At 44.6% G+C, this 18,823-nt stretch overlaps 1 protein-coding gene across 4 annotated transcripts in view; it reads right to left on the reverse strand.

Moving 5' to 3' along the window:
- The window catches only part of CDK5RAP2 (CDK5 regulatory subunit associated protein 2), a 209,894-nt gene that overhangs the window by 13,950 nt on the left and 177,121 nt on the right, over positions 1 to 18,823 (reverse strand). For all 4 annotated transcript variants that reach the window (XM_054236374.2, XM_009002215.5, XM_009002222.5 and 1 more), the window contains 8 exons: positions 18,226 to 18,398; positions 13,708 to 13,827; positions 9,521 to 9,637; positions 7,259 to 7,448; positions 6,105 to 6,226; positions 4,760 to 4,996; positions 1,808 to 1,885; positions 560 to 825 (listed from right to left, as the gene is read on the reverse strand). In XM_054236374.2, coding sequence (XP_054092349.1) covers positions 560 to 825; positions 1,808 to 1,885; positions 4,760 to 4,996; positions 6,105 to 6,226; positions 7,259 to 7,448; positions 9,521 to 9,637; positions 13,708 to 13,827; positions 18,226 to 18,398 — 1,303 coding nt within the window. The remainder of the gene's footprint in view (positions 1 to 559; positions 826 to 1,807; positions 1,886 to 4,759; positions 4,997 to 6,104; positions 6,227 to 7,258; positions 7,449 to 9,520; positions 9,638 to 13,707; positions 13,828 to 18,225; positions 18,399 to 18,823) is intronic.

Below are 18,823 nucleotides of genomic sequence, written 5' to 3' on the forward strand. Positions count from 1 at the left end.
TACAGTGAGCCATAATCACACCACTGTACGCCACCCTGGGCGACAGAGCTAGATCCTGTCTCAAAACAAAAAAAACGCAACAACAAAAACTCAATAAAGAAAAAATGTAGTGAGACAAACGTTCCGTTCATGAACACAGATAGAATCATTTTGGAAAGTAATGCAGCAATGGTTATCATCAAGAGCCCTCACAACCTTTGAACTACTAATTCCACTTCATAATGGGTGACAGCCAGGTGGATGGCAGATGAATGGACACACGGGGATGCAGATGGAGAGAAGAATGGATGAGAGACCGGATGTACAGAGCCATCATGGGAGCAAGACAGCAGAGCCCAGGAAGCAGTTACAGGAAGACAGGGCGTGACCCCCACCAAACACAACCACCACCAATGGTTCCCCCCACACGGAACCTGACCTCTGAACTCTCTGGAGCCACACTTCTTGGTCCCTCTCCTCAGGGTCCTACTGAGGACAACTGCGCCATTTGACTCCCCTATCCCTTCCACCCACACTCCCAGGGAGCAGCTTGTGCCCCCTAGCTCTGTGATCAGGTTACCTTTGTCCCCAGCTCTTGACTTTCGGAGCTGGGAGTCTCTTGGATTTGAATGTACATTTCGGCAAGGAGCCTCTGTCCCTGTCCGATCTGCTTGAGCAGGGCCTCGTAGTCCTCAATCAGGCCCAGGACATGGCAGCCACTCTTGTCAGCCCATAGGCGGTGGCCAGTGACCAGGCAGGACACACACGGAGTGCTAGTTGCCAAGCTGCCACCGTTGCAGGGGAGGGAGTCTGTGTCATTCCCAGAGAGTGGAGGAGTCTCTGAAACTGTAACATGAGAGGTAGGATGTAAAATCTGTTTCAGCTAACAGCTGATAGTTTCAGCTAACTCTGCCTTCAAAGAGATTATGATGTTGAGGCTAGCTAGGAGGTCTAGGAGAGGCCCTCATGCCCAAATGTCACCCAATGCAAGCCCAGAGGGGAAAAGAGGCCTGGCTCCTGGACCTCTGTATATTACCCCACACTGAGCTATGAGTCATCTTGTAGGAGAGGCTCAAGTCAATTCAACCAACACTTATCAACCACTAGCTCGGCAGAAGACCCCAGATTCACAAGGATGACTCAAGCTGGTGCCTGTATTCCAGTAGTCCACAGTCTGATCAGAACACAGATACTGCAGGAGGTGCAACAGCAGAGTGATGAAGGGTCAGAGACAGAGGAAAAACAATTATCTATACAGGGAGGGAGATAACAGGGAAGGCTTCTGAGAAGGAGCAGCATTTGAGCTGGATTGAGCAAATAGCAAGAATTACACTAATGATGAGTCATTCTGACCAGGGAGAGCAGCAAAGGTATGTCGCAGAGAAATGTGCATTCATGATGAGTCTTGAGGAAACGAGACTTTTACTGACAAAGAGTGGGACAAAGGGGGTCTAAAAGTCACAGTGAGAGGAAAGCGTGGGCCTGTCTACAGGATGGTGATCTGTGTGTGGCTACACCAGGGTAAGGGATAAGGCTGGATGGGCCCACTGGAGCTGTATCCTGGAGGGCCTTTGAAAGCCTCACAAAGGTGGTCACAAGTTTAATCTACGGCAACAGGACCCAATGACATTCTAAGGTTGATAACACCTAGGAGTGGATTAACTGGCTTGGAGGAGGAGATCACCAGCTGGAGATGCTGAGAACCTGAAATCCCAAAGCCTTGCCAATACCCTCCTGAGCTGGGACCAGGGACACCCTTTTCTGCAATTTAAAAAGTCTTACTGTCACATCCAATGCTGCCACAGTTACCCAGACTTCATCTTTATACCTGATTTTGGTGTCACTGCCTGGGTGGAATCAAACAGATCAAATGAATTATCACTTTCCATGGGATATTTGTCCCCATCTACAAAATGCAAAAAATAAGAACTGTTAGTGTCACTGTTATCAGCATTCAAGAGAGAACTGAATGAGAACACAGTCAAGCACCTCATATTCACTTATTCATACACACATAGCATTCCTTCATATCTTCACTGGACCTCTGCCCTGCCAGGACCATCTGTGTGGGGTACCAGGGAGACAGAGTGACCAGGCTCAGTCCATTCCCTAGAAATATATGAGCAGAAAAGTCAACAAGCAATTTTATTTCAGTGTGATCAAGGACAAGGCAGGGAAACACAGGCTACTGGGGCTCAGGTGAGGGGCACTACCCTCAACTTGGCTTCCCAAAGGCTAATACCTATTTTAAAACCTTACGTTTGGAGACTGATTGACACTGACCTATGGTAAGAAGGAGGAAAAGAAATGCCAGGCAGCACAATGGGCGGGTGAAAGGCAGACAGTGGGACAAAGAGTAGAATCATCACCTGGGGAGAAATGAGCAGTTCATAGGCCCAAGGCCCAGGGTGCAGGGAAGGACAAAGCAGGATGCAAGGCCAGAACCATGAGGACTGAGGGACCCACTCAAAGGCTTTGGCCAAGGCAATGTCAAGCTGAGGTCTGTATTTTGTACTGGAGGAGTGGGTCAGGAGGCTGCCACACTAATCTAAGCTAGAAATGAGAGTAACCCACAAAAGGATCTAGAGGGTGATGTATTTCCAACACTGTAAGGAGGCAAAAATCAATAGATACTGTACAGATGACCTGTGCAATACCTTATAATTGGGAAAGCACTTTTACATATGAAAAGCTACTGGACTCAATACCTCAGTGGGCAGAACACATTGTAATTCAGATTTAATGGAGAAGGGGAGACCAAGGGGCAGAGATAGAAAGTGATCTGTCCAGCATAACCCACCATGTCAGTGGCAGAGAGCAAGCAAGCGCAGGGCTTAGGAACCCCAATCTGAGCTCCTGCAACACTGGGAGGCGGGCTAATTGCACTCCAGCACCTCCCAAGGGTCTGCTACAATTCCTAAGGCCAAGGAGTCAGGAGGTCAGCTCCACAGAGCTGGCGCCGAGAAGAATCACTCTCAGCAAAAGACATCAGCTTTTAGAACAGAATTTTTATAACAGATGCACTTAAATACAGACCTGAGAAGTCTTTTGCAAAGGAAGAGATGCTGCTGCTTATGACATAATTCTGATCTTGACTCAAGGAAATTAGAAAACTTTCCTGCTGAGGCAGCACTGTGAACACTCTCCTGGATGCCTCCTGGCCAGGCATGCCGAGGGCTGCCTCTGAGCAAATTTCAAAAGCAGGTAAAGGCTGTTGGATGGCCTCCTCACTTGAGCTACCCAACTCTCCTTCCTGGGCTCCCCAAGCACAGAATTGTTCTCCCTGCTCCAATATCCCCTAGCCCACCCCATAAGTTCCTAAATCCCATCCTCAAAGCCTTAAAAAGGGCCAGGTACAGACCTATGTTGAAAATAGTAATGCCCAAGGCTGATGAAGTCATGCAAAAACCACTACCTTCGTACACTGCTGATGTGCAGACCATTCAGAAGGTGGCAACATGGCACCTTTCCAAACTTCTGAGATTTCCCTGGTAGCGTTTTCTCCTAAGAATACTGTTTAACAGCAAAAAGCATACTAACATTGATGCCTACTATGGCTCCAAAGCAGAGACCACTTTATCAACAGGGTCATGGATTGGTGACTGCGAATAACCTGCAAACAGTCATTAGGAAGCCCGTGTGAAGGCGGGGGGAACGTGTCTGATTTAATACTGGACAAAAAGAAAGGACACAGAATGACACAAAACCAATTTGAAAAATATAAATTCATGCTCATATTTAATAAATGTTAAAAAATGATGAATGTGCAGAATCATGAACTTTTTTCTCTGTTCACTTTTTTCATATTATATCATCTTTTTGATTAAATTTTAAGATCCTTATCAATGAGAAATCAATGAACTGATTAGTTTCACTACAAGTTCTAAGGCAGACTGACTAGGTGCTCCTTAAGATTTATTTTTACTTTTTTAACTAGAGGTATCCAAGTAAAAGTCAGTCCAAATTTTAATACAATACTTGCTTATAAGCATGTTGGCATTCCTCATTCCACGGGATACACACATTGATGCTATTGGTGTCAGGACGACAATCCCAGGATACCCAAGACTCTAGAGGGTCTGGTGGGGTTCAGGAACAGCCCTGGACTCAAAGCTAGAAATGGTTTCTAGCGTCAGCTCTGCCACCTACTTGCTGTGCCACTTTCGGTAAGCACCATCCGCTCTCTGGGCCTTCGTTTTTCATCTCTAGAGCAGAGGATAGGCTGCCTGACTGCTCTGCGCCTGCCATTTACTGGTTTGCTCCACACGCTGTGGTGGGTGGGTGGCAGAGGTGTCTGGCCCTCTTTCTGGTACCCACTACAGCCTCTCCAGGGCTAGGCAATTAACCCACAAGCAAATGCAAAATAGATCTACTTTTTAAACCTATCAGGATGCTTTTCAGATCCTGAAAGACACTGAAAGCCAGATTAAGATGTTTAGGCTCCCTTTTAAAGGCAGTCAGAAAACTAAAAGAAATTTCAGCATCAGAGTGACATGAGCAGGACTAACTAGGAGGGAGCAACACCAGAGGCACTGAGGCTGTCTGGAAGTCCAAACTCCACTTCCCTGAGAATGAAGATGCCTCAGACAGACCACACCACTTTGCCAAAGGTGACTGCTAATTAATTAGCAGTCAGGTCCCCTGGCTCCTAGGCTACAGTGTGTCAGCTATCAATGGAAAGACACCTCTGTGGGGCAAAGGCATCATTCAGAAGTTCACATGTCACACACAGACGCTCAGAACTGCATGCTTAGGAAGTGGGGAGAGGCAGGTGCAGTACCGTGTTTGTTGGGCTGAAGGGGCAGCTCAGGGATGGACAGGGCTTGGGCAGCCAGAGTGAGGGCTCCTTCCTGTGCCTTCTCCGCCCCCCTCGCCAGCTGTTCCTCGAGCCTGCTCTGCAGTGTGCTGTTGGTTTGGATGCTCCTTTCCAGTTGCAACCGCAGAGCCTGGATCTCCATCAGGAGGCTGTGCAGGTCTGTGAAAGGATCCTGCCCCTTCCAGCCTTCTCCCGACGACTCTGTGGACATGTGCAAAGGGAAGCCCTGACATCTTCCACAACCACAGGGTCAGCCATCGAAGGAACTCAATCGTGTTTTACACCCGCCACCACCCTCACCCTCCCCCTTCCTAAGAACTAGGTACAATTTAAAATAACAACTTGACTTTAGAAACAAAAATATTGGCAGACTTAATTGCTGCTATTCCACAGGCTAAATAAGAGCTGGAAATTAATTTTCACTTCTGGCCATAAAAGCCTAGCAAATTGCACACCAAACCCCGAAATTATGTCTAGTAGTAATAAAATCTATTTGGGCTAGAATTATAGAATAAAAGGGGATGATTTTAAGAGCCACAGTATATTAAAAAGACACAATGGCAAGAATAAGAAAAGCAAGTTGAGGAGAAAAATAAAAGCTGTGAGATGACCCTTTTCTAGATAAACTTTCAATAGAGAGAAACCATCTGGAAAATTAGTTTTTAAAAAAAAAAAAAAAAAAACCTCACCACACCTCAAAATTGATTCTGAAACATTAGACTTTATAGTTGAGGTACTCTGATCTGGTATCTCTCTCAGGATATAGAGAGCACTGAAGCCAACAAGCATCCCCAGAGCAATGCCCAGCACATGAGAGGTGACCATAAATGTTTGCTGAATAAAAGGGCAAAAAGTAACACATAGCAAGATGACTGTAATAAAAGTCATTTCCTGAGTGCCTACTATGTCAGGTACCATGCTAGGATGCTTTTAATAAATGGTCTCATTCAATTTTTAACGTAACTCTCCACACAGCAGGTGCTGAGAAACATGTTTTATAGAGGCAGGTATGGGCTCAAAGGGTGAAGTGGCCTGCTGAGGGTCACACAGCCCAGAACAAGGGAGTGGGAACCCGGACCTCAGCTGGCCTGGTTGCTAAGCCTCAGTCCTTCCATGTTTCCTGCTGTTCCTTCAGAAGAAGAGTGGGCCAAAGCGCCAGCTTTAGCACCCATCTACTCTACCCACAAGGTCAGAATGGAGAGTGCTGAGCTCTGCCCACCTGTGCCTACAACCAGCTGCTGGGTGGGCTTACAGCCCAAGCCACAGTAGCCTCAAGATGAGAAGGGCCTCGGACCAGAGCCCCCATTACCTCTCGGTCTCCGGTGCTCTTCATCCAGCTTCTCATATGCCTTCAGCTCCACTCGGAGGGACTGCAATAGCTTGTCATTCTGTGAGAGCAGCTGCTGCCTCAACTTCACCTCCTCCTGCACCCTGAGAAGGCCCCACAGGGATGAGACGGAGAAGTTAATTCTACCTTAGGATCACTTATTCAAATCCCACAGGGTAGGCCAATTCCACCCTCAGTCACAAGAATGTGGACCAAGAAGTGACAAGCATGGTTAAGAATTCCAGTGACAGCCACAGTTTCTAATTGGCCCCTGCGTCCAGCCCCTTACCTATGTGATCTCATGTAATCTTCAGAGACACCCTAAAAGGTCGGTGCCCTCTGATCCTCAGTTCAGAGATATGAGGAAATGAAACTCAAAAAGGCTGTCTCCTACCCAGGGGTGCACAGCTCAGGAGGGGAGCTGGACTTAGGCCCAGGACTATCTGGTGGCAGAGACAATGATCTTGCTACCTCAGTGCACCACCCTGGGTGATGACAGTAACTCTTCAAGAGTGGGGCATTCACACGTGCCAACAGGAACAACTCAAATTTGGAAACGGACAGACTCAAATAGGGAAATGGCAAAAGGACAACTGGTGCGATCCTTTTAAAAACAACAGCAGATCCACGTTACTCTCTGCTCAGAATCTCCCACGCTTCTCATGCCACTCAGAGTAAAACCTGACGTCCTCACACTGGCTCTGTGGCCCGATGTGATTCGGTATCTCGTCCCCCAGCTTCTTGCCTCTCGGGACGCACTGCCCTGCTCTGTCGGGCACAGGTCTAAGCCACGCTGCCTCAGGGCCTGCGCCCATTCTGCCTAAAATGATCTTCCCCAGGTAGCTGCAGCACTCACCTCCTCACTACATTCACAGCTCTCTGTGCAAACAGCATCTTTTCAGAAAGGCCTTACCTGACTCGCCCTCGACAAAAAACAGCAACCCACTGCCAAGCCCTCTCCTCCTTACGGGATTGTTCTCCACATGTGGTAGGCCCACCAGATGTGAAATATGTTTCTGTCTACTGCCTGCCACTGTGCACTAGTGCAGAGGCCTGCATGCCTGATTCCACAACTGCAGCCCAGTGCGCGGATGCGTGATTCAGCCAGCAGGGCACCAGGGAAGCACAGCCACTACCTGCTCAGCTCCTGGCGGCTGTGGCGGGCCTCCTGGATCAGCTCCTGGCTGTGTCTCTCTTTCTCGCTGCCTTCCTTCTGCAGCCTTTCATTTTCTTCCTTCACACTGGCATACTCCTGCTGAAGGTGCTCCAGGCTCGCGGTCTTCCTGGAGAGGGACTCTCGTAATTTGTCATTCTCCTTCTGTTTATCTGCAAACACAAAAAGGCGCCACTGAGAAGGGCCACCATTTGTTTTTTCCAACCTTATTATATAAATACAGCACTTCAAGAATACAAAAAAGAATGAGATTCGATGTGGCATTTATGATTTTGGCATTCCAATTGTCTTACACACTTTGGGCAGATAAATTTGTCAACATCAAGGCTGCAGATTAAACGTCACTGGGATAAAATGGGTCTGTTTAATTTTCTATTAAACAACAGGCCATGTAAACCTAGTTATTTTGCCTTCACAGAGCAGCAGGTAGAAAGTACAGACAGAGGAAAACACAGGGCCCAGAACTCTGGGAATGGGTGTTGGACTGGCCACAGGCCTTCTACCAACCTAGCCCCAGGAGGCCAGCAGGGCTGTACAGATGGTACCTTGAGGCCCATTCACTCCTGAGGCTGAGGACAGCACCTCTCCTGAGGAATGAAATACACCCAGAGGTACAAGAGACACCGTGGTCAAGAGCACAGTGCTTGAGGCAGAGAGGCCATATTCAAGAGCGGCTTCTCCATTTCCTGACTTCATAACCTTGAGTGAGGAGGCTCTTCACTTCTCCATATGTGTTATTACGGGGATTAACTGAGCTACCAGCTATAAAATGTGTTTCCTCACAGGTGTTATTGTGTGGATTAACTGGTTGCCATCTATAAAAGGTTTACCACAGGTCTTCAGGAGCACTCTGGGGGCTGGAAGCTCCATCAGGCTCAGTTGCCAGCAGTGCTGGTGGTGGTAACAGCTGAGCTGCACCAGCACTACCTGTGCAGGTATGACATTGGGGCCTTGACATGCAGTGCCCTGGTTAATCTTCAGGGCTGACTTCCAAGGCAGGCACTATTATTTTCTGCTTTCCAGATAAGAAACTTCCTTAAGGTCACACGGCCAGTAGGTGGCAGAGCCAGAATTCGGACTCAGGTTTTCTGACTCCATTCTTAACCATGACAAGATAATTTCTAAGCAAGCATTCACCTCTCCCCTCAAGCTCCAGACACGTCATGCTTCCTTCACTTCCCGAAAGGCCTGGTCTCTCTTCATTGCTAACCACCGGGCCTTTGTCTGCTCTCTTCCTTCTATTTAAAGGGCCCTGGCTCCTCTCAATCTTTGGCACCTTCACTAAGCCCTCCTCGACTCCGTTCTCAAGGCAAGCTTTTCCTGAGTCAGGATGCCTTCTCTAGGGTCCTGCAGTTCCCATAGTCTGACTTTATCATGGCAGCGGTTCACACTGGCCTGCCATGATTGTCTGGCTGTCTCTTCCATCCGATTATGAGCTCACTGAAGGAAGGGATGAAATCTCTTTCATTTCTGTATCAGAGTCTACATGGCCCTGAAGTAGAACAGGAGATAGGAAATGTCTGCTGAGTGAATGACTGACTGACTGAAGCCCCAATTTCATCTCTTAAGCCAAAAGGAACATCAATATCCTTTTAGGAAAAGTGGAATAAGCTGGCTCAAGTTCTAGCTGTACCACCTTCTAGCTCTGTGACCACAGGCCGGGCAATTCTCTAAGCCTGTTTCTTACCTGTCAAATAGGGCTAATGATACATTATCCCAGAATTGTTTTCAATAGTGAAAGATAATGTAAGTGAAAGCTTTTTAGGAGCCAAGCTCCAAATAGAAGGAAGTAAGATAATGGATCTTTATAAAAAGTATAGGATAAATCTTGCTGATAGCAGGAATTCTCTTGTGGAGATTTTGGCAGTATTGTGTTTCCAGCCCTTCTTTCCCCCACTGTGAACTAGGAGGAAAGACACGTGGCTATAGAGGGGATGAGTGACAAGCAAATGAAGTAACACACTTACTGAGTCCCTATTAGAGACACTACATCATTCAATTGTCACAACAGCCCTATGAGGTATTCCAGCACCTCTCTGATTCCAGTGTTCTCAGCTACAAAACAGGAACACCTCACAGGGCTACTGTGACAATTAAATGGTGTAAAGCCATCGCAGAGCCACAGAATTCATACTTAGGTTGGTCAGACTCCAATGCCTGCATTCTTTCCATGTCACAGAAGGCTTTGGCATTCCAGGCTTCCAGTGACTCCTTTAATTCTTACCTCTGGATCCTTTAATGAGCATTGCATTGAGGGCCTCGTTCTGCTTCCTCAAGAAATGAATTTCTGATGTTAGAGAACTATGAAGCTCGGAACCAGAAGCAAAAATGTTTGTAGAACCTAAAAAAACACACATGAAGACTGATTTATAAACAGTCTTTAGATCAGCAGAGATGGAACTTTCTAGAAAACAGTTTTAAACAATGAGTTAACACAACATACAATGACAATCGCTTCTGTTAACTATGTAAGAAACTACCAGAGGCCAAAGAGAAATGAGAGTAAGCCTGAAAAAGGGGGCAAGAGGGGCTCCCCCACATCTTACCTAAGGGAGAACAAAGCAGAAGACTTGGACCAGGAGTGGGGTGAGCAAGTGAGAGTCTTCACCTTCACAGATGTCTCTCCCAAGGTCAAAATTTACATATCCAGCTGCCTGCCACACCTCACCACTGAGGCAACTCTGTCACTCAGTCCACAGAGCCAAAGCTGAACTCCTCATCCTTCCAAACCTGCTCTCTCTCACCTGTTTCCTGCCTAATGAGATGGTATCGCCACAATCCCTAACCCAAGCTAGAAAGCTGGGAGCCATCCTAAACCCTTCTCTCTTCCACTGCCCAATCAGGGAATCACAACTGCTGCTGCTTCCTCCAAAATGCTTCCAACACTGACCTACCCTTTTTTCATCCTAAAGTTCAGGCCTTATCACTTTGCTCTCTAACCCTGTCTCCCCGTTATTCTGCCAGTGCTTACAGGTTATTATCCCAAACAAAGTCCATTCAAGTAACTGTCTATTCAGAAACATCTGATGACCCACCATGGCAAAGGACAATCACACAACAAAACGCAAGGGCCATCTTCTTAGTTTAGACACCTCTACTCCACAGATAACATTCAAGTTCACTGCCACCCTCAGGAGAGCACCTACTGTGTGCAAGGTGCCTTCTCTATGTGGCAGGCAGATGCTTCCCTCCATGTCCTCCACACTCATTGGGTCCACTTACTACACCACAGAGCCAAAATGCCAGATTCCTGCTTTCCTAGCCACCCTGCATTGAGGACACGGTCATGTGCCACTTCTGGCCAATGAGGCCTGACAGGAAGTCTGCCGGGGTCTTCTGGGAAAGATTTTCCACCAGCATGAAAAGAGGACAGGAAGGGGCCCCACCTTCTTCTTTCCCATGCTTTGGACACCGTCTAAGAGACTGGGATGATTGTAACTACTGCAGTCATCACAGATAGTAACCCAAACTCTGCTGTCACTGAGCCATAAACCTACCTTGGAACTACCTGCCTCTGGGTTTCTTGTTAGGTGAGAAAACACAATCCCTGTTGTTACCGTCAGTTGCTACTCTCATTCTGTTGCTTGCAGCTGAAAGCATCCTGGCACACAACTGAACACCTATCCTATTCAAACTCGTTGCAGGGGAGGAACGACATCAGTTGTCCAAGGAGCTCACAGTCCTTCCACTCCAGAGCACTACCTTTCTCTCATGATAATGATTCACTTACTGCAATGTCATATACTTTTTTTACTCACTATTTCTCTCCCCACCATCTTCCTCCACTCTCCCCTGCGAACGCTGGTATCTTTTTAGAGACACTGTTGAACCATGGCTCTGGCTTCTTCATAGCGGCATGACCTCAGGCAAATCACATAACTTCCCTAAGTCTCCATTAACTAAATAAAAATGATGTTACTGCTACTGCTTTTACCATTTGTATGACTAAAACAATTAATGATAGACTGAAGCCAGAGCAGCACCAAAAAGTAATATGAATAAGCAGGAAAAATTCTACCAAAGTCTGCCATGACCAAGCTAAGGTGATAGCTTTGGAGGCAGTATTTCTTTGCAAAGAAATAATTAGGCCAAAGAACAGTTCCCGGCCAGCCTAAACCTGAGCAAGGGAAGGCCACTTCTGATGCTAGGAGGCTAGTCTTTCCTGAGTGTCATCACCATAAGCCTGTACAACTGGTGACGAGCTAGAAGCTCTAACACATGAGAAGCCGTTTTTTAACAATATTCCAGCTCAATATCGTAAGAAGCCACACCTTTCTCAGGCCTGCTCCCTGAGGTGAACATTTCACAGTGAGCGGAGGCGGACCCACTTTTATTCCTTTGTCTTTTCAGACATCATGACAACACGGTGAGAACAGCACATCTTTCCACCAGTGTAAATACTTTATGAATCCTTTTGTAAACCTTCCCATCAGAGTGAATTATTCTCCAGAGCAATTAATTGCCTGCTCCATTGTAGCTGGTGGCCATTTGCGCCCCCAAATAATTCTATAATTGGATTTGCCAGGGAAAATGTAAAACAGAATGAATCTAATTCAGGCATTACCAAGAGTGAATGTGAAGGGCCCAGGTGTGTATTTCTTGCCTGTGTTTGATACGACTAATAACTCAGATCAATCAATTTCCCTGAGGGTGAGGGGGGTGCATGCAGGAAGTAGGTGGAGTGAGCAAGAGGAAGAAGGGAGGAGGGAGGTAGAGGGCCAGATGGAGCCATTCTGCTTCTCCTGCAAACTGCAGCATGCACAGTACTTTGGAAAGATGTCTCTCCCAGCTGGTAGCTAGAGGGGCTAGATGATGGCTAGAGAGGAATGACACCTGGACAAGGGTCCAAGGACTCAGGTGCTGCCATGGAGCACTATCTTTCCAGAACTCAGTTCTATTGTGACATGGTAAAAGCCCCATTAAAACTGCATACCTCAACCATACCTCGGCTTTCTGTTGAAACTGCTCTCTGTAACCCCCAATGTGACAGGCAAGCAGTCCAAACCCACGCCATCTTGGCCCCTTCGACTTGTAATAAGTAATTAAGGTCTGTGATTTCCATCCTACCCAGACAATGTGTAAACAAATGCTTATTTTGACTTCTGTGAACCATTCAAGTAACAATTGGAATGTCAAAAGTCCCCTGGCTCTCGGAATGTCTGGAGCCCCTCACCCTCATCTTCGCCCAGGAGGTGATTTACAGAATCCGCTAGCCCTCAGAATGTCTGAAGCCCCTCACCCCCACCCCTGCCCCTCACCCTCACTCCCCAGGTGGTTTTACAGGTATAAAAGGTCTTAACACCCTCCTTTCGGGGCCACAGGTTGGAGAGACTCGAGTCCTCCGTGGCCACTGGCAATAAAGATCCTGCAATTTGACATACTTTTGTCTTGGTGTTGACTTTCTATGCTCGCTCCACTACAACACTATCATCTCTAAAAATGGGAATGACATTAGGGTCCCTGTCCATTGCAGAGCTTTGCAATGTTATACAGAATAAAATAGTAAAAAAAAAAAAGTGATAATGATGATGAAAGCAACCATTTACTGAGCAAGGCCCTACTCATAACATTGCCTCATTTAATCTCACAATGACCCTGTTTCATGAAACAATTAAGACTGGGAGAGATGAGTGAATTGCTCAAAGTCATAAAGCTAATAAACAGCAGAACAGAGTCCATACTCAGGCCAGTTCAACTCCTAAACAATCTCGGTCTTTTCCGAGTGCACCAGGTTGTTTTCAAGATACATGCTTTATGGAAGGAGGAACTCTTTCTAGAACAATAAGGAAAGATGTCCAAGATTTTACTGCTCCATGACACATGGGACAGAATCCTGGATATAGAGTATGTTACCTCTGCGGTGAGGAGAAGAATAAGAATATATACTGGTATCTGCATTTTAAAAATCACTGTTAATGATACAGAAGAAAAACAAGAAAAAAGTGAAGAAGAGGGAAAGGAAAATAAGGGTTGATAGGTAAAGAGTGGAGGTTTTTAATTTTTGAAGCATGTGAATGTCTTACCTGTGGTGGGGGGATATTTTTAAGTTCTGCATGGACAATCATTCTATTCGGAGCTAACTGTGGTTATGCAGGAATATGTGTGACCTTTAGAGTGGCATGCGAAATTTACCAGGTTGCCAAAATGCTGATTGTTTTATAATCCGTTATAGATGAAAAGACAATATATTGCTTTGTTTTATCTTAAAATCCGCATCCATTTATCTCCAGATTCCAAAGTCAAATGAGGTGCCAGTCACAATTCAGGGTGCCAGAGGCTGGCAGACTTCTCCAAGATGGAGAAATGAACATCTATCAAGCACCTGCTTTGCACACAGTTGCTTACTCAGGCAAATGCGTCACAGTGAAGCACTCACAGACGTGTACAGCCCTCTGGGAGGTCTTTCCTTACCTTGATCAAAGTCAGATCCTTGCCGTTCCAACTGTTTCCGGAGCTTCTCATTTGTTTTAATAGATTCTTCTAAACGCTTTCTCAAAGTTCGAATTTCCTGTATGTGTTCCATTAGTAAGTCTACAGGAAAGAAGGGCATTTTTAATTTAAAGTCTAAACCTCCAACAAATTTACGCATTATGCAGGGTTCCTGAAATTCCAAACAGTATTGGATGTATTAAGATAGTTGGCAACTGGCAATTCTTTCCTAGGCATGGGGAGGTTGAGCTATTTCCCACAGCCCACAGACACAGTTCTATAATGATTCTCTGTAGCCCTCCATGAGGAAGATATTTTATATCACATAGAAAAATTAAATTCCATACAATTTTAATGCTAACTCTAATGTAGTCTTTTATTCTTCTAAATATCAAATATTAATTTCAAATCTTCCTTATGGTGAAACTAACAGATCATGTTCAAGTCTGCTTGAATTGCCTGAGAGTTGATTAAACTACCTTCATAATGAATCCAGATACTTTCAAGACTAATTTTTTGAAAATAATACATTATCCATTTATCATTTACTAATTTAAGACTTAAAAAATAAAGCAAAACAATACTAGTGAGAATGGTAATAAGAAAAGTGATCTCAAGAGTACATCTTGTTAGCATGAGTATAAATGCATATGATACTTTGGGGTTACTTCTATCATTAACCTTAGAAAAATTAGTTTCTAATGTCTTTTACCAAATAATTCAACTCTTAGGACTCTATTTAAAATACCACCACAGATGTTGACAAGCATTTGCCGGAATGCAGGAAAAGGTTCACCTTAGCTTTAGATGTAACCCTAAGAACTGAAGTAATTCCAACTGTTAAATAAAAAACTGTAGTACATTCAGGATGATGCAGTATTAGGTAGTATTACAATTATGTTATGAAGACTATATAATATTAAAAAATTATACTAAATCTTAGATGCAAAATTAATTATTGAACATAATCACAACTTATAGAAAAAAAACATTCAGTTTCTCCCATACACTCACTCAACAATCAGCACAGAAGACTTCTGTGACCAGATGTGAGGGGTTTTTTTTCCCCCACAGACCAACAATCAGTTCTGTAGCAGACACCAGCCAGGTGTCCTCTAATTCAGTTCCGTTCTAACACTACGTGCCTGATCCACAGATTGAGGGTCAGTCCCAAGACTGCCCACCTCCAACAACTTCTAATGTCAATCACAAGCCCCCAGTTGCTTAACCTGTGCCTCTGACCAATTGACTCAAAATTCGGTTCCCTCACCCACCTCCTGGGGTTAGATTAATTTGCTAGACCGGCTCAAAAACTCAGGGATACATTTGCTTATGTTTACTGGTTCATTATGAAGGATACTGGCAGGAAGACCAAATATATCCTTCGCAATATCACACAACTCTACTTAAAGATTTGTATAGATAAGGAAAGACACAAATATATAAAAGAAGGAAATATATCTAAATATTAATAGCAGTTACCTTTAGGTGGCAGATTTTAGTTTTTCAAAAATTCTATATTACATTTTGACGTAATACTTAATAATACATAGAATTTTAAATTTTCTAAATTTTCCAGAAGGAGCATGTATTTGTTCAGTATCTGCCACATCTCACTTTAACAAAGAAAGAAGGAAGCACAGTTCCAAACCAGAGGTAGGTTTCTAGAGTCAGTGTTTAAAGCATAATCACATTAAGTATCCAAAGGCAAAACTAATGTCTTTAATTTATCAATTAGGGTATACTCAGTATGTCTCAGTAATGTTTGTTTTAAAACATTACACTAATGTTATAACCCAGTTTTAATTCCTCCAAAATGACTTTCATTTAAAAGTAGCACAATGTTACAGATCTTTTCCTAATTAAATAGTAATTTTACCATGAATTTGAATGTTTATGAGATGACTTAATTCCCAGACCTTCAGCTAGCTCCTGCTAATGCCAGAAGAGTGGCAAGTAATTTGGTGGAATGTCTGCATGGAAGGACTCTGCAAAAAGCTACTGGCACCCACGGCACTGTATCTCCCCACTTAAACACCTGGCACCCGTGGCACTGTACCTCTCCACTTCTGCCTTATTGCCCTGCAAATCTTCCAGCAGCTAGTCAGGTCAGAGTCAGTTAGGAACTTCTCTGTTTGACTGCAACCTTCCTTGCTGGTTTATCCAAGTCACACACTCCTAACTGTGAGCAGGTGACATAAATGCTTAGTAGCCATCGATACATGCCATCTTCCACTGAGTCTTTGGCCAAGAGGTGAAATCACCACTTGGGCTTAAGGAAACATTCCCAGTTGAATTGGACACCACTTATTAATTATGCAGCCAAACTGAAGAGAAGGAAACACTATACTAGCCTTTACAAAATGAGAGAAAAATCTCTCTCTCTCTCTCTCTCTCTCTCTCTCTCTCTCTCTCTCTCTCTCGGAATAATGCCATTTTGACAAATGCTAACTCTTTAAAAGCATACATCCAATAAGGAACCACAAAACAAAGTGTCTCTCTCGCCTAGCAGTTTCAATTTACAGAATCTCTATTACAAAAAGCCCCCAAATAAGACAAAAGCTTCATGTTCGCAGACATCCCCTGCAGCATTGTTTACGATTGTGAAATCTGCAAATGATTTAAATGTTCAGCAACCAGGGAACAGAAGGAAAACTGCAATTCCACCACTCAATGGACTATTCTAAAGCCACTAAAAATGATGTTATGTAACATGTCAGAAAGCTTATGACAGAATAATAAGTGAGAAAAAGAAAAATACTAAATTATCTCTCTACATAGGTCACTAATATGACAAAAGATAAACCAGATGCAGAGACCAAAAGGCTGAAGACACACCAAAAAAGTAACAGTGAGTTTACTGGGATGGTTCCAGGGTGCACTCTCCCAGTTCAGGTAACCCACTAAGAGAGCATAATGAGCCCAAGGTCATGGGTCCCCAGAGGAATAAAAAATAGAAGAAATGCCTAAAAGGTTCTACATCAGAAACAGAACAAGGTTGGGGTGGGGGACACGGTGAAGGGTGGAAAAAGAGGGGCTAGCAAGAAGGAGAAGAGGGAACTGCCTAGTGAAAAGAACAGGAATTCCACGTGTTCCAGTTTAAATCATTTGGTTGCTGCGTTGTAAACACCACTCTCCTCTGGTTCCTCAATCAAGTCTGCACAAAGGCCTCCTAGGAGTGGCCTCTGGGGATTCTTGGAAAGTCACTGAGTTACACACCGGATGGATACAATACAGAAGGAAGTGGCACTAGGGACGGGGAAACAATTTGTGGTATGACCTAAATTCAGGAGAGGCAGAATGCAGAGCCAGAAATAACCAAGAAAAACCAAGTACTCAGAAACACACAAAAACCGCAGAGAGATACAGCCAGAAATACCAAGAAACTAGGTCTAGATGATGCTGCTGGAGGACCCCAGCTGATACCTGAGTTTCACCAACAATGTGGACTTCACACTCTAGGTATGTGTTCTGTCTTCAAACTGGGCTCCTCTGAATCCTAAGTGACTCAAGAAGCCTCAGAGGTCACCACAGGATGAAGGTTCCATGCTTTTCTCGTTTACACACTGCATGGGGTCTCTATGAAAATTTTCATCTGCTAACTCAGTCCATGGTCAGAGGCAGAACAAAGGAGTTATGGACTGAATGCTTGTGTCTCCAAAATTCCTATGTTGAAGCTCTAAGCCCCAATGTAATGATATTAGGAAGCAAGGGCTTTGGGAGATTAATAATCTACCAAAGTAGTATGAGGGTAGAGCCCTCACAAGTGAGATCAGTGCCCTTATAAAACAGATCCCAGCTCTCTTGCCTTCCTTCTTCCACGTGAGAATACAACAAGAAAATGGCAGTCTGCAACCTGGAGGAAGGCCCTTGCCAGAGCCTGGCCATGCTGGCTGGTACCCTGATCTTGGACTTTCTAGCCTCTGAACCATAAGAAATAAATTTCTACTGTTTATAAGCCACCCATTCTATGGCGTTCTGCTACAACAATCCAAACAGACTAAGACAAAAGGCCTTACCCAATGGGCCATGGGTCTACACCAAAGGAAAACAAAGTCAATTTCCACAATCACAAATGTTGTATTTATATAAAAATATCAGAGCAGGGAGCTAGATACTCTTCGGCAACTCAAAACAGAAGAGTCTTTGAAGTGACCCTGCCTTAGGATGAGTTTGAAAGAAACAATAGGAAATTCACAAATCTGCACTGACATACAGGTTCAGTGGCACACAGCCTGCAGGAAATGGCAAGTCATATATTTCGTCATAATTTAAAAAATAAAAGTGACTTTTCCCAAGTCACCAACACTTTCAGCAACCTAATATCAATAGCTTTCTCCAGTGATAAATGATACTCTGAATGACCTGCACTGGCCCTAATGGGATCTCCCTTCATCAGAGAAATACTCAAATGTCAGCACACTCTGCTTACTAATGTAAGATGGCAAACTATTGTTTTAATCAGGCCATGTTTAAAATGCTTAATGAGACTTAGCTTACCTTGAGAAAAATTGTTCACCATAACTGAAGTCTTCTCCATCTCATTATCTTGCTTCTGGTCTTGTGAGAAGAAGGACTTTTCAGATGTTTCATAATCAGAGAGCGCATGAGAAGCTGAAGGCTCAGGAGATTCAGTTAGAACGTGTTGGGAGGTTAAGTTGTCTTCCTCAATCCTTAACCATTGAAATTGAAAGATAAATCATCCACATGCTAAAATCCCAAGCCAGGACTACGACTTATGAATACTTAAGATTACTTTACCCTTAGTAACTTCCCCATGTTTGCAACTTAACTCAGACCTTTGATTTCTCTACAACATTAAGCAACGACATTCTAAAAGCAAGAAAGGCTCAGTGGGCTTGAGTTTGGATCCAACAAAGGGGAAGCAGGGGATTATGCCTGTCCAACAGCCTGGGTTACAGGGGAGGGACCCAAGAGGACATGTGTCAATGGCAGCTGTTTACCAAATAACCTCTCTACACCAAACATTCTTGAGATTTCAGTTGGGCCTCACAGAAACCCTTTGAGGCAGGAATTACTCATTTAGACTGGGGGAACTGGGGCTTATCATAAACTGGCCCACTGTCTCACAGCTTGG

Source organism: Callithrix jacchus, chromosome 1 (genome assembly GCF_049354715.1).
Source record: "Callithrix jacchus isolate 240 chromosome 1, calJac240_pri, whole genome shotgun sequence".
Lineage (NCBI taxonomy): Eukaryota > Metazoa > Chordata > Mammalia > Primates > Cebidae > Callithrix > Callithrix jacchus.